Genomic DNA, 14,522 nt, shown 5'->3' on the forward strand with positions numbered 1-14,522 from the left:
GGAAGATCATTTTCTCCCCCCTCCTTTCCACTCCCAATTTTCCTCTGCATTTAAAGGAGAATTGCCTTTTTTTCCTCCTTTTTTTTTTTTTTTTTTAAACCCGGCTTTTAAATATTGTTGCAGGGAGAAGGAGAACTCATTTCAAAACATTCTCATGTACTTAAAACCAATATTGCCTCCATATGGTTGGCCTTTCAAAAATGAATCCTCCTCTTTGAAACATGCAACAGAGATTTTTTTAAAGCTGCTAAAACTCTAAACTCCTTAAGAACAAAAAACTAACAGATAATTCAATTGCTTTTATCTTTTTTTTTTTTTTGGTGCTGCTTTGAAACTTTTACCATTCCTGATAGAGCCTTTAAAGCTACGTCAAAACACTGCTTTTAAAACTCACTGTGGTTACTCGCATCACTAATACCGTGTATTTTGTAAGCTCGTTTTCTCTGCTGGTGCAGTTTTACTCTAAATGTTATGGCTTAGTTCACTTCAGCCCAAATTTCACCCCCTGTTCACTAGCCCGAGTGAGCGTTACCTTACACAGTGTCTCGACCAATTGATTTATTTGCACTTTTACATTTTAATTATCTCGTCTATCGTTTGCTTTTACTTGCAACCGTCCGGGGTGGGGAGAGAAAAAGCTGCTTTTTTTTTTCTATAGGGGTGCGAGAAGTTGAATTTTCTTTGAAAAGGGGGTTATATGAGGGGCCTCGCGTGTCGGTGGCATTTGCCTGGTCGAAAATGGAGTGGGGTGAAAACTCCCCCTTCCCTCGGAGGAAAGTGAGGGCTTTCAGTCCCCTCGGCCGCAGCGAGCCCGGGGGAACTGGAGGTGTTCAAGGCTCGGGGGAGGCTGTACCCCCCTCCCCGCCAGACCCCCGACCTTCAGAGTCACTTGTGTGATGAGTTGGCCGGTCCACAGCCCCCCGGTGCCTTGTTCCCCGTGTCCTGCCAGACAGACCTAAAATACGCTGTTTACCTTTTCCAAAAGATGCATTTAATAATACCGCCTCCCCCTTCCCCTCCCTCCCACCCCCTCCCAAATCCTATCATCCCTTGCGGGCTGCGATAATAAATAAAAGTCTTTATTTCTCCCTCTCCCAAAGTTAAAGGGCCTTGTTCCCTCCCCGGGCAGCTGGAAGTGAGTTGCGGGCAGCGCGGGTTTGTCGGGCAGCCCTGCCTAGCGCTGCGGCTCCTTCTCCTCTGCATCTGTACATATATATTTATATATATATTATTAAACGTCAGCATTGACTTATGCGTCTCTTATCTCTGCTCTCTCCGCGATGTGTGCCTGCAGTGGGGGATTCAGCGAAGGAAGCTCGTAACATGGCGGATAGCGAGGAAGGCTTTGGGCTCCCGACCACGCCGGCTGACTCAGAGGCCAAAGAGCTCCAGGCTGAAGCCAAGCAGGACACTCAGCTGGGGGCCACCAGCAAGTCCCCCACCTCGCCCCAGGCAGCCTTCACCCAGCAGGTAAGGACCCACGCTCCTCTTTCTCTCCCCTCTCGCTCTTTATTTTTCCCTTTTCTCTGCGTTTTTCCCCCCAAATACCAGCTCAGCTGGGTGGCTGCTCCTGCTCCGAGTCGTTTTAGGCCCCACGGGAATTAAAAGTCTCACCTGATGGTCAGAGCCGTGGGCCTCATCCTGCTTTAGTGGTATTTGGGGTCGTGTTCCAGTGCTAAATGTGTGGGGAAGTGAATGTTGGGGTGCGTGGAGGGGCACGCAAGGAACAGCACACAAAACACCAGCGAGGCACCCGCTCACGCAGCAGCAGACGCACACCCACAGGCTCCCATGCGTGAGTGTGCAAATGCACACGCGAACGCACACGCAGCTACGTGTGCGTGTATATGTTTACTATGGACTTAGGAACGCCCGTGCGTGTTTTGTATAGGCATAAACATATATGTGTGCCCCTTGTACACCCGGGCGTACACACGCACACGCAGGTACAGCCACACTCGTGCACACACAGCTCTACCCGCACCCACGCAAAGGGCCCTGAGGGCAGCAGGGAGGTGTCACGCGTGGGCACCCCCGCAGCGACCCGGGGTTCAGGCACACCCCGGGGCAGGGCACACCCGGGGGTGCCGCCCTCCATCAGCCCTCACCCCGCGTTGCTGGGACACGCGTGGGCTCCCACGCGAGACCTACCGGCCGCAGCCGCCGGGGAGAGCAGGCTGGGGCGGCAGCGGGCCAGGCCACCCCTCGGCTTCTCCTTCCCCGCCCGGGCCGGGCGGTGCTGGGAGCCCTTCCCCGGCGCTCGGCCCCGGCCGGCTCCGAGCAGCCCGGCTGCAGCAGGGCGGGGAAGGGGGGGTTTGGGGAAGAGGGGCTTTTCCACCGAGATCGCCTCGCCTGCAGCGGCTGCGGAGCCCCTCCGGAGAGCCCCGCTTGTCCCCTGGCAGGTAAACCCCCGCGGGGGTACGGGCACGGGTGCCGGTACCGGGCTTGCCCTGAGGCTCGGGACCACCGGGTGCATTTGGCAACCGATCCCCGAAGCGTTCAGCGACGCTCAATGGCTCTGTTTTCGGGGTGGGGAATATGTGCTTGGCTTGAGGGGGGGTGTCCCCTGTGCTTCCTACCCCACGGCGGGGGGATGTGTTGTCCCCACGGTGGCACCGGCAGTACCAAGCGTGGGGCTCGCAGGGCCCCGCTGCCAGCAGCCCGTGTGGGCTGGGGGGCGAATGAAATGAGCGGGCGAGGGGAGCAGAGGTGACACCCCACGCCGCTCCAGCCTGCAGAAGCGGAGCCGGCGGGTGTAAATCACTCATCGGAGGGGTGTAAATCTCCTCCGGCTGGCTCGGAGAGCAGCTGGGCCGAAGCGCTGGGGTGTTGCTGGGCTCGGAGGGTGCGAGCTGGAGCCGGCTCCGAGAGCTCCCTGCCCTTCCCTCCCCTCCCTGGGAGCACCGGGGCCCGCAGGGTCCTGCCCCAGGCCCTCCCTTTGACCAGCATCACCGGGCTCCGGCCTGAAATCCCATTTTCCCCCGGCTTTGCGGCCGGATTTTCCTGGGAATGCCCTGAACTCCGGCCCCCGTCGCCCGGCCTTTTCCCTCCGAGCTCCCCGCAGGGGCCGTGCGGGGCCCGGCTGCCCCCGGAGGGAGGGGGACGGGGCTCTCCTCGCACCGCTCCGGGCTGACGGTTTGTACCTTCCTCCCTCGCAGGGCATGGAGGGGATAAAAGTGTTTTTGCACGAACGGGAGCTGTGGCTGAAATTTCACGAAGTGGGGACGGAGATGATCATAACAAAGGCCGGGAGGTAAGAGGCGGGGAGCCCCCCGCCTTCCCCTGCGTGTCTGCATGGCTGAATCTGCTTTCGTTTGTTCGGGTTTGGGGTGGGGGGAATTGCTTATGGGGGGCACCACGGCCCCGGGAGCGCCCGCAGAGCCCTGCCCGGCGATGCCCCGGCTGTGCGGAGAGCCCTCCCCGCGAGGATATATTCCGAAGAAATTGTTTCTTCTGGCTTCTTTCTTAACCAGAACAGTTGGATCGTTAATCCTAATTTCAGGCCTTTGGAAGTTTTCCAGTTGCAACCACTTGGCCAAAAGCTAACCTGGTTTAGAGCAGTTCGCCGGGCGATTTCGTTATTATTATTATTATTATTATTATTATTATTATTTTTAATTAAAGGAGCAGCTCGGCCCTTCCGCGATTTTGCAATGCCTGATGCTGTTTCCATAAGTTTCATATTTATTTTGCTAATATACCCAGAACACCTACGCCACCCCATTTAAAAGTATATGCGGTCTTAAGCTACTGTTTATATACTGAGAGCAAAGCTGTTTAGATGCATGGATAGATGTGTCCGCAAATAAATAGCATGCGGATCTAACTGCGCCCAGATATACATTTCTATATGTGTGTGTTTGTCTGCGTGGGTGTGTAGAAAAAATATACAGCCTTGCAAATCCAACTTTATTGGGACTGCGCGTAATCGGTTCCATCACCAGCTTAGTAAACCTGCTCCGTAGATATTTTTCTGCGTACGAGTGTATATTTGAGTGTGTTTGAGGCGATTTAACGTTATCTTTAATGTTAATACGTTGGAGGACTGTTAAATTGAAGAGTGGCTAAGGCAGCGAGACCCAGTAAAACAGTCTCTCCAGTCCCATCAGCAAACTGGGGGCAGCCCGAAGGAGGCTCTTTTCGTTGTGATTTTAAATGAAAATACTGGAAGGAAGGGGAGAAAAACCCCTCCACGCGTAGACAGAGTAGTAGCTTTAGATTGTGAGGGCACAATAAACAATGCGGAGCCAAACTTTCATTTTGCTCTGTCATCTGGCATTTGTTGTGGTCTTCCAAAATTTGCCTGAAGAGGGAGGGGGAAAAAAAATATCGAGCTGGTTGTATAAAGTTTTAGGGAATAGATCTGCCTCACGGCTCGGCTTCTCCTTGAACCTCGCTGCTGCTGAAAAAACTGGGTTTAAAGAAGGGTCTTGTGCCCAAGGGGTCGTGGTACAAAGAGGAGGGGGGGATGTTGGGGTCCGGGGTCCTGCTGAGCCCGGTGCCGGGACACGGGGGCTGGGGGAGCGGAGGGACCTCCCGAAAAACCCGAGTTCACAGGAAAGAGAGAGAAAAAAAAAAAAAAGGCAGCTTACGGAGGGAAGACATAAACCACCTTGCAGAAATTTCAAACAAATATCGCAGTGGACAGAAAGCTCATCTGGAGAGCAATAAAATAGACATTTACAGTGCAGGGGCTTTAAGGGAGATAGGGGATAGGTTTCCTTATTTATATAATTCCCCGTGTTTATTGTTGGAGAAGTCCGTGTTCTTGTTGGTCAGGTGTTTTCGATGGAGTTACAGATCATTCTTCAGGTGGAATTTGGTTTCTTCTCCCTTAAAACCTTAAAGCTAAATCCCCGCTTTCTTCGTTGGTATTTTTTTTTCCCCTTCAGCTTTTTACAACTGAATTAAACCCCAGCCCAGATGCCCTATCGCAGAGATAAGAGCCCGAGCCTCGGAGAAGAGTGCAGTATTTTTAGAGGTGTGGGGTTTTTGTTTATGTGTGTTTTAAGTCCAGGGATACATTTTCCTGGGCTTTATTTTTAAATATTTGGAAAGCTCCAACTAAAAAAACATCAGTGTTTTAAGTCCCTGCCTTGCAGTAATGGAAAATATTTCGAAAAGCCCCTGTCTTCAGTGTGTATCCGAGTGTTTCCAAGCCTTTGTCAGGTGCATTTGCTGCTGGCTCTGTACAGCTGCACACAGATTTGATGTCCCACCTGAGTGCTTGTCGGGTGGGTTTTTTCATATCTGCACATAGAAGAGTCGATACACATAGAGCTGGTTGAAATATACGTATTTAATATATATATTTATAGATATATTTTTTCTTTTTTTTCTTTTTTTTTTTTGGCAAATCTCCACTTCTGTTCCAGCCGTTTATGTATAAAGGGAAGTAACTTGCTTCCAAAAGTTCCCACAATCAGATTTGTTCAAAGAAGGGAGAGTCGAAATCTTGGCGAAACAAATAATTAAGGAAAATACGAATAGACGAGCAGGCATACGAGTAGGTGAACAAATAAACTCGCCAGCCTCGTAATTACGATTCTGCTTTGATAAGTTGCCTGTTCCGCCTCAGCCAGGACCCGATGCGGTCCCCAACGGCACCCAAACATCTCCCCCACCCCGGGGGAAGGGTGCACCCCTCTCTGCCCCAGTCTTTAAGGCAGGTCCACCTGAGAGTGTGGCATTTCCCTTTTGTTAAATGATCCTCCCCCCCCCCCGTCTCCTTCTCCCAAACACGAAACCACCTTGGAAAACTTTCCCTTCTCTGCTTTTATACTTACTTTTTTTATTTTATAGGCGTATGTTCCCCAGTTACAAAGTGAAGGTCACTGGACTTAATCCAAAAACTAAGTACATACTGTTGATGGATATTGTACCAGCGGATGACCACAGATACAAATTTGCAGATAATAAATGGTACGCACGCGTGGGGGGAAAGTCGGGGGACAATTCTGTGTCGGGCTTTCTGGGCTGGCCAAACCTGGGCAGCACAGGTTGGGGGATACCCTTGAATCAGCGGCTCACCCTTCTTTTTCCCCTACAAAAGCGAGGTATTGGGCTGCAGGGGCTTCCCCTGAGCCTCCCGGGATGCTCCCGCAGTCCTTGGGAGAGAAATGCGCCAAAAAAAGGAGAAAAAGTCTGTCGCAATTAGCTAACGATAACTGTAATCCTGTTTGACGATGAGATTATTGGCTATTGTGCAGCTGATAGTTTAATTATATTAAGGAAGGGCATATCTCCGGGCAGGAAAATCTTTAAGGATTGGTACACGGTCCGTCCTGTGCTCCTGGCCTGGGTGCTGGTAATTAGGGAGAGGGGGAAGGATGGGGTTAAACGGGGAAACAGCAGAGCCATCTCCGACGGGAAAGGTGCCAACGTGCTCAATTAATTCCCCGAGCTGTGTTTGGAAATGCCTTTTCTCCCCAAGCACGGCGTGACCGTCCGGCACCGCGCTGCCTCCGCGTACGGGGATACCTGAGTGGGAGGCAGCCCCCGGGAGGGGATGGATGGGGAGCAGGAGCCCCCCTCGCCCGGAGCTCAGTGCCTGTGTCCCCACGCAGGTCGGTGACGGGGAAGGCAGAGCCGGCCATGCCCGGGCGGCTGTACGTGCACCCCGACTCCCCGGCCACCGGTGCCCACTGGATGAGGCAGCTGGTTTCCTTCCAGAAGCTCAAACTCACCAACAACCACCTCGACCCCTTCGGACATGTAAGTACCGGGACTGGAGACAGGCACCGTGCCCACGGAGGGCTGCCGGGGGCCCCACGCGTGCTCACAGCCCTCTCCCACGGCGTGTCCCGCACCCACGCGTGGTCCCTCCCACCACTGCCAGCACCACCAAGGTCATGGCAATGTCACCCATCCCCAAATCTGTTGTGTTGGTGGGGTGTTATCTTCTTCCCTGAGAGGGTGGGATGAACCCAAATGAAGGACCCCTCCTAAAAATATAAGCATAAACCTTAAAAATGGGCTATTTCGCAGCACTGCGTGGGAATTGATTACAGACCCCCGGGGCCTGGAGTCCGCTAGTGGGAGAAACACGCCTGGCTTAACTGAGTATTTAGCTACCTGGTTTTAATCTCTTGGGGACTCTTAAAATCTGCTCGTGGCCTCCGTGAATTTGGCTAACAGGTAAAATCAATCAAGCCCAATTACTCGAAGAAATAGGACCTAAAACCATGTGGATCCCTCGATCCAAAAAAAAAAAAAAAAGCAACAGTAATTAAAGATAATAATAATAAAAAAATTTGAAATCCCGCTAGAGCTTCTTGGACATAAAAAGGTCTTTGCCAGACTCGTGGGGCCGTGAAAGCTTGTGTGAATTCTGCAGCCAGAAACAGCCCTCCTTCGAAGGTCCCCAAAGATGCGTGTTCCTCTGAGCAAATATGCGCATGTATGAATAATATATATATCTATAAAAAATTATATATAATTACTTAAGCGGGTATGCGAATCCAGATCCCGCCATCCCTTTCCAAGAGCGTATTTTTCTCCAGTTTCATTTCAACACTTCAGTCCCATTTTTTTCCCAAGTTCCTTTTTCTTTTTTTCCTTCGCTTTTTAATGATAAATCTTGTGCTATTAAATCCCTGCCCACGTGGTCGCTAAGAAGGGGGGGGGGTGCAGAGCTGAGCGGCCAGACGAGCCCCCAGCCCACCCCAAAGCTGAGCATCTTTTTAGGAGCGCTTCTTTCCCCCTCCAATTGGGGGGTGGGTTTCCTTTTGTGTTTTTTTTTGTGTGGTTTTTTTTTTAATATAATTTTTATTTTATTTTATTTTTACCTTGAGCTGGGGGCAAAGCGGGGATCAGGTCCTTTCCCACTGCCCCGGGAAGAGGGAAGGGACAGCGGGGACTCCACAGCAGCGCAGCCGGGGGGACCTCTCCCACCTCCCGGGCTGGTTTTGGGGAGCAGTCCCGGGGCGGGGGGATCCGACCCGGGGGGGACGGGGCCAGGCATCCCCTGCTGCGAACAGGCGGCTCTGGGGAAAAGTCCCTCTAAAGAAACCGAAGGCACAGAGGGGACAATAAGGGACTTCAGAGGAGGAGCTGCGCCAGGAGACTCTCAATTAGAGTCGCTGTAATGAAATTAAAAACCATTAGATCGTTCACCGTTGATGTCTACGACTTTCCTGGATGTCAAAGCAATTTGCTTAAACCCCCGGGACGGGGGAGGCGGCGGCGGGGCGCGCTGCGTCTCGCTGTCGCCAGGGTCCCGCAGTCATTATCGTGACCAAGCGGTCCCCCGCCGCCCCCCCCCCCCCGCCACCTTCCCCCGAGATTAACCCGGTACCGAGCAGGGACCGCTTTTTATCTTGAACACAGCGCGTCCCCCCCACCCCCGCCACCCTCTTCTCTCATCCTCTGCGGGTGGCTGGAGGGGGGGACACAGACTAAATCCCTCCAGCCCTCCACTTCCATCCCCCCTTCTTGCCTTTTTGCCCTCCTGGGGCGGAGGGGGCTTGTGATGCCCAGGCCATCGGGGTGGTGAGCTGGGAGGTTTTGGGGGCTGTGGAGGACCCGGAAAGGTGGAGACCCCCCACTAGCCGCAGGTTCAGGATGCCAACATGTGTTGGGGGAGCAGCTCCGGCCCCCCCGAGGGGTTTGGGGGGGAACAGCAGCACAGCTCAGGGCTGGCGGGGGGGGGGGAGGGGGCAACAGGTAAGGAGCCGCCTTAGAGCATTACCCGGCCCTGATGGGCTCCTTGGCTGGGGAGGGTAGGGGGTTTTCTTGAGAGGTATGTCCCCCCACCCCAGCACCTAAATCAGGCCCTCTGGGGGAGCCCTGAAGAGGGTGAAGATTTGGGGAAGGGGATGAGAAGACCTGCGTGCCCCTCTCCTCCTCTTCCTCCTCTTCCCGTCCCCGGGCAGCGGGGTGGGTGCCCCGCGCTGTGTCCCCACCATTCCCACGGGGTGTCCTCTCCTTCTCCCCTTGCCCAGATCATCTTGAACTCCATGCACAAATACCAGCCCCGGCTCCACATCGTGAAAGCGGACGAGAACAACGGCTTCGGCTCCAAGAACACGGCCTTCTGCACCCACGTCTTCCCGGAGACCGCCTTCATCGCCGTCACCTCCTACCAAAACCACAAGGTGAGGGGCTGCGCCGGCCCCCGCCCCGTGAACCGCGTCCGCGCTCCTTCACTCCTCGGCTGCTCCTCCTGCGGGCCTCGGCTCCCCTTGCCCCTTCTCCCCCCACCCCTTCTTCTTTGCTTTCCCCATTCTTTTATTTCCCCCTTCTTTTCTTTTCCCCTTATTTTCTTGCCCCTTCTTCTTTCCCTTCCCTCTTCTTCTTTTCTTTCCCTTCCCTCTTCTTCTTTTCTTTCCCTGCCCTCTTCTTTTCTTTCCCCATTCTTTCCTCCCTTCTTTTTTCCCACTTCTACTTTTCTTTCCTCTTTTCTTCTTCTTTCCCCCATTCTGTCCCCCTTCTTCTTTTCTGTCCCCCCTTCTTCTTTTCTGTCCCCCCTTCTTCTTTTCTGTCCCCCCTTCTTCTTTTCTGTCCCCCCTTCTTCTTTTCTGTCCCCCTTCTTCTTTTCTTTCCCCCTTCTTCTTTTCTTTCCCCCTTCTTCTTTTCTTTTTCCCCCTTCTTCTTTTCTTTTTCCCCCTTCTTCTTTTCTTTCCCCCCTTCTTCTTCTTCTTTCCCCCCCTTCTTCTTCTTTCCCCCCCTTCTTCTTCTTTCCCCCCCTTCTTCTTCTTCTTTCCCCCCTTCTTCTTCTTCTTTCCCCCCTTCTTCTTCTTCTTTCCCCCCTTCTTCTTCTTCTTTCCCCCCCTTCTTCTTCTTCTTTCCCCCCCTTCTTCTTCTTCTTTCCCCCCCTTCTTCTTCCCCTTCCCTCTCGCCGCACACCCATCCCATCCCCTCTGTTATTGCTGGCGACACATACAAAGCATCTAAAGACAGGGCTTAGCGTGAGTCGAGGGGGAATTAGCTCAACAGGATGGTTTGCTCAGAGAGGAGACGACCAACCGAGGAAGTCGGCTTTATCTTCTCCCCGCTCCCCACATCGGTCAAAGCCTTGTAATCTGGAGCAGGGAGCCGGGCGCTCCCCTCCGCTCTCGGGGCGCTGATAACCCGGGCTGGCTGAGCTCCGGCCCGTTGTTTGGGCAAGAACTCCTGCCCCGGCCGCCCCTCGGGCAGCCCTGCGGGGAGGTCGGTGAGGGGCTGCGGGGTTGGCAGCGAGGAGGCCCTGGAAGGAAAGGGAGGCTCTGTGCCTGAAATCAGCTCCCCGCCTGCCCAAGCAAAACAAAGCAAAAAAAAAAAGTATATATATATATATATAAAAAATAAGGTTTTTTTGGGGTGCTGCCAGATGGACACACGTGGGTTCCTGCTGCCACCCCCATCTACCTGCCCACCTGGGGGGACCCCGCTGCAGGGCTGCTGCCCCCTCTCCTTCCCCTGCTCGGCTTTTGGGCTTCCCCACCCAGCGAGGAAGGAGGAGGAGGAAGGTGCAGGGCTGGAGAGGAAGGCTCAGGGCTGGGGTAGTTCTCAGCAGATGTATTTAGCGATGCCTTTCACTGGCTGCCCCTCATCACTGCCCGCAGACCCCGATAGCCCTTCTCTAGGGCAGATCCCCATGAAAAGCCAATTTTCCTCCAGAAAAAAAGCAAATTCCTCCCCAAATCACATAGAAAACGATTACCACAAGTTTTTACTGGTACTTACGGGCAGGTAGGATGGTTCCTTTGCACTTGACGGAGTGAAATCATGCGCTTGTTTGTTCAAAAGGAGAAAGGTCATTTAATACCCCAGATAAATCCTGGATGCTTTCCTGGAGATGTAGGTAGGGAGCCCCTAAACCTGTGCGAAATGATTGCGTTTCCTCCATCCATCGGTTGGCAAGGGAGACGCAGAGAGGGGAGGGAGGCTGGAGAAGAAAGGGTGTTTCGCCGTAACTAGGGAGAAAAGAAAATACTTCCCTGCCCTTTAAAATAGGAGCTGTTGGCACAACCAGGACAAGCAAACTGAATCCAAATTGAGTCTTCGCCAAATTATGCCTTAAATTATAACTCCGCTGTGGATGCTATAAAAATCAAGTTTAACTTCTGCTTGATGGATTCGGAGAAAGAATATAATATTAATAGAACTGGGAGTTAATAAAACAGGACACACTGCTCGCTTTCAAGGCATTTCCCTATGAGAAAATAGACCTGACTTTAACAGCTTTCCTTTGAAGAAAAATAGGACTGCTTTATAGAGAAAAAATTATCATGCAAATAAACCAAAAGCAAAACAGAAACATGTAAGCACAGTAGTTTGGGAAAACTGCCACGTTAGGAGGAGCAGGAATATCTGATTGTAAATCAACAACATCTGGTTGATAAGGAGTGACATCTGCGTATCCGTCTCTGTCAAAACACACGCCCTGACAAACGCGTGAACCCCTACAGACGCACACGCGCCCTCATCCCAGCACACATGCACACGCACACAGACACCACTACACATTTTACACCCCCTGCTACACATTTCACACACACTTACATCCCCCCCACCCCGACACACGCTTTTCTCTTCTTGCTTCACTGAATCGTTGGGGGAGCAAATAAAGAATGGCTGGAGCCCCAAGATAAAGACCCAACTGAGAAAGATAGAGCCATAAAAATAAACCAGGGAGTGATCTACCCTAAATGGCATCTCCCTCCTGGGAAGGGAAACAAATTCGTAGCTTGCCCCAGTGCAGAGGGAGAATAACACCGGGGCTGAGGCATCGTGCAGCTGATGCTGTTGCAGATGCTGGCTGTGCAGAAGGGGTGGCATCCTTCAGCTGCGTCGAGTGGCTAGTGGGGTCCTTTCCACAGGCAGAAACCCCAGTTCAGCTTTCACAGCTGAGATGTTGCTTGGCAAAACGTGTTTTCATGTTGCAATGCAGACTGCATTTCCCATTGCCATAAGCAATCGCAATCCCACCCGTCTGCGTCTGTCCGTGTTGAGCTCCCCAAGGAGGGTCTGCCTGTCCATCCCCACGTCTCTTTGTCAGTGAACTACCTACTTTTTCCCATTTACAGCCATCTCTCGCTTCCACCCATCACCTGTAGTGCATCCTTCATGCAAACTTTCCTACCTGCACGATCTCACACAGTTTGTACACACCAACATATTTTACACATAGTTTTTATACACCCATGTATTTTACACACACACATATACATGAACAAATCTACACGTGCATGTGTTTTAGGTTTCAAGAGCTATGTTATAGGTCAATTATATTACAGTATTAATTGCGTGGCTTGCCCACAAATGCATTTGAGTCTCTGCTTACACAGTTTATAGAAATACCTGCCTGATTTCAGATCCGTCAATTCATTTCAATAGCACAGCTGCAATCCCAGTGTAGGGCTTGGGCTTATTTCCCCTGATATTTTAGGCAGCCTGAAAAGATATTTAAGCACACTGGGATCTCCCCCTCCCCAGCCCTACTTCCCAAAAGGAGGCTTAAGCTGGGAAGAAAGTTTTGGTAAAGTTTTCAGTGTGGTTGTCAGCAGCTCGGTTGACCACCACCCCCCTCTCTGCAACCCTGAAAAAATACCCCAGAAATATTGAGGTGTTAAAATAGGTCACATGCACATTTCATTTCCTTGCCATTTACACAATGGGTGCTTGCAATCAGGTTGATTCCCAAATATTAACTTCCCCTGCAGTTAAGTACTGTTTTGCTGTGGCTTAAATCATTGTGTTACTAGCTCGTATTTATTAGGTATGAGCTCTCTGCTTAGGACCAGGAAATGAACCCTAATAGACAGAAATAATTAAGGTTCTGCCCTCACGAGGGTTCTTTCAAAAGCAAGAATTCACAACAATTATTCTCATTAATTTTTACAACCTACTTTCCCCCTTAGCTGGACTTGGGCTTTATATTGGTTTTCCCCCCTCAGGATATCCGGTTTTATGCTGATTTTTTTTTTTTCTAAGTTATTTAGCATTCTTGGTAGCCCAAATTCTTTTAAGGAAACTTCATCCCCAGCTGGGATGCTATAGGCACCCAGAAATGCTACCAGCACCATAGCAATGCAGAGAACCAGTGAAGGGCCTGGCTGAAGACTAATCTGATGTGCTCCCAGATAGCCAGTGGGCACAGGGAAAGATGCTGCATGGGCTTTTTGAATGTATAGGTTCATCCCACACCCAGAAAGACCCCCGTACTAAAAGAGTGCTGTTAAGTTGGCCAAGTCAACTGGTGCTCCGTCCTGCTGAATTTTGGAGAGCTGCCTGTGCTGCTCTCCTGCGAGCACATGGCCTTTTGCTGCTCCGCGAGGCATCTTGTAGGGTAGCGTAGGCATAGCTGCTGTGGGAGGTGGGCAGGTCCTTGGTCTCGGGATGTTTTGCCCTGAGAGCTCAGTTCTCCTTGGCTTTGGTTGCAAGTAGCCACCTCCACTACTTCAGTAGAGGCCACCAGCATGGTGGCCTGGTTGGCATCCCACAAAGTGCCTCTGTGCAGAGACCAGACCCAGTCCAGTCCCCTGAAGCAGCCCTGCAGGGATGTGCCCCACAAAATCTCCCTGCTCAGCCTGGGGCCATTAGCCTCGTGTCTTCCCACCTCCATGGCAAGATGGGGCAACCTCTCTCCTTACTCAGGACAGGCTCCTCTCCAAAGTCCCCCAAGAGCTGAGAGAGGCAGGGCTCCCCGGGGTTAAGCGAGGTAAGACCATGTATCTCCTCTTCATCGCCAGGACTGGTGGTTTCTGTGCATCCCTCCGTCACTTGGGGACTGCGGTGAGGTCTTCTCCTCTCACTGATCCTCTCCTAGGCTCCTCACATCACTACTCTCAAATGCTTAGTCCTATTCCAGGCTTCAGTGTGAGAGTGCTTCCTTCAAGAGGTCTTGTGTCCACAACCTGTGTCTCAACCAGTCCTGTCTCCCTCTGCCCCTTTGTCCTCAGTCTTGTCCCTGCCTCCCTGCCAGCCCCAGGACAGCCAGCCCTGAGCCCCCAGCCCCTTTTGGTCCTCGATCCAGGCCCCCTTCCTAAGCTCTGCAAAGACACCCTGACTCTCTCCAGCCTCACTCCTGCCTCCTGACGCACCTCCTCCCCCCGCAACCCAACACTGTGCAAGATCTGTCTCTTCTCATCCTCTGTTCTTGTCTCCCAGTTCAGCCAGCAGCCTCCTCAATGAGCCCCTCTGTCTCACACCAGTACCTCTGACCAGCCACTGGCTTTCAGTCCCTCCCATTTCCTTCACTGGCTTCTGGGTTCAGCATCTTCTCCCCCTTGCCAGCAGCCCCCCCTTCCCCTGGCCTTTACCTCAGGCTCTTGAGTCCCAGCTCTCCATCCAGCTCCTCTGGCCCAGCCAGATGTACGTAGTCTCAGCAGGCACCTTGTCTTCATCTATTTCTTTCCTTCCCCTTGCTCTGGTTTGGATTCCTCCTCCATGTTGACTTGGTTTCCACCTGGGGTATATGAGAGTCCAAAAGAAAAAGGCTCTGTGCTTTCAAGCCTGAAGCCCAGCCTTCCAGTTGCTCCCAGCACAGCCGGCTGCAGGGGTGGGAGGGATGGTCCTGGCCAATCTCTACCACGCTGAGC

The 14,522-nt window shown here is 52.4% G+C and overlaps 1 protein-coding gene across 1 annotated transcript in view; it reads left to right on the forward strand.

Annotated features, from left to right (window-relative positions):
* Nucleotides 1-1,308: 1,308 nt before the first annotated feature.
* Nucleotides 1,309-14,522, forward strand: part of TBX5 (T-box transcription factor 5) — a 37,866-nt gene continuing 24,652 nt past the window's right edge. The window contains exons 1-5 of the mRNA XM_068412745.1: nt 1,309-1,470; nt 3,159-3,253; nt 5,803-5,922; nt 6,567-6,714; nt 8,943-9,095. Of these exons, the coding sequence (XP_068268846.1) occupies nt 1,324-1,470; nt 3,159-3,253; nt 5,803-5,922; nt 6,567-6,714; nt 8,943-9,095 (663 nt within the window). The 5' untranslated portion in view covers nt 1,309-1,323. The remainder of the gene's footprint in view (nt 1,471-3,158; nt 3,254-5,802; nt 5,923-6,566; nt 6,715-8,942; nt 9,096-14,522) is intronic.

Source organism: Nyctibius grandis, chromosome 14 (assembly GCF_013368605.1).
Source record: "Nyctibius grandis isolate bNycGra1 chromosome 14, bNycGra1.pri, whole genome shotgun sequence".
In the NCBI taxonomy this organism is placed as follows: domain Eukaryota; kingdom Metazoa; phylum Chordata; class Aves; order Nyctibiiformes; family Nyctibiidae; genus Nyctibius; species Nyctibius grandis.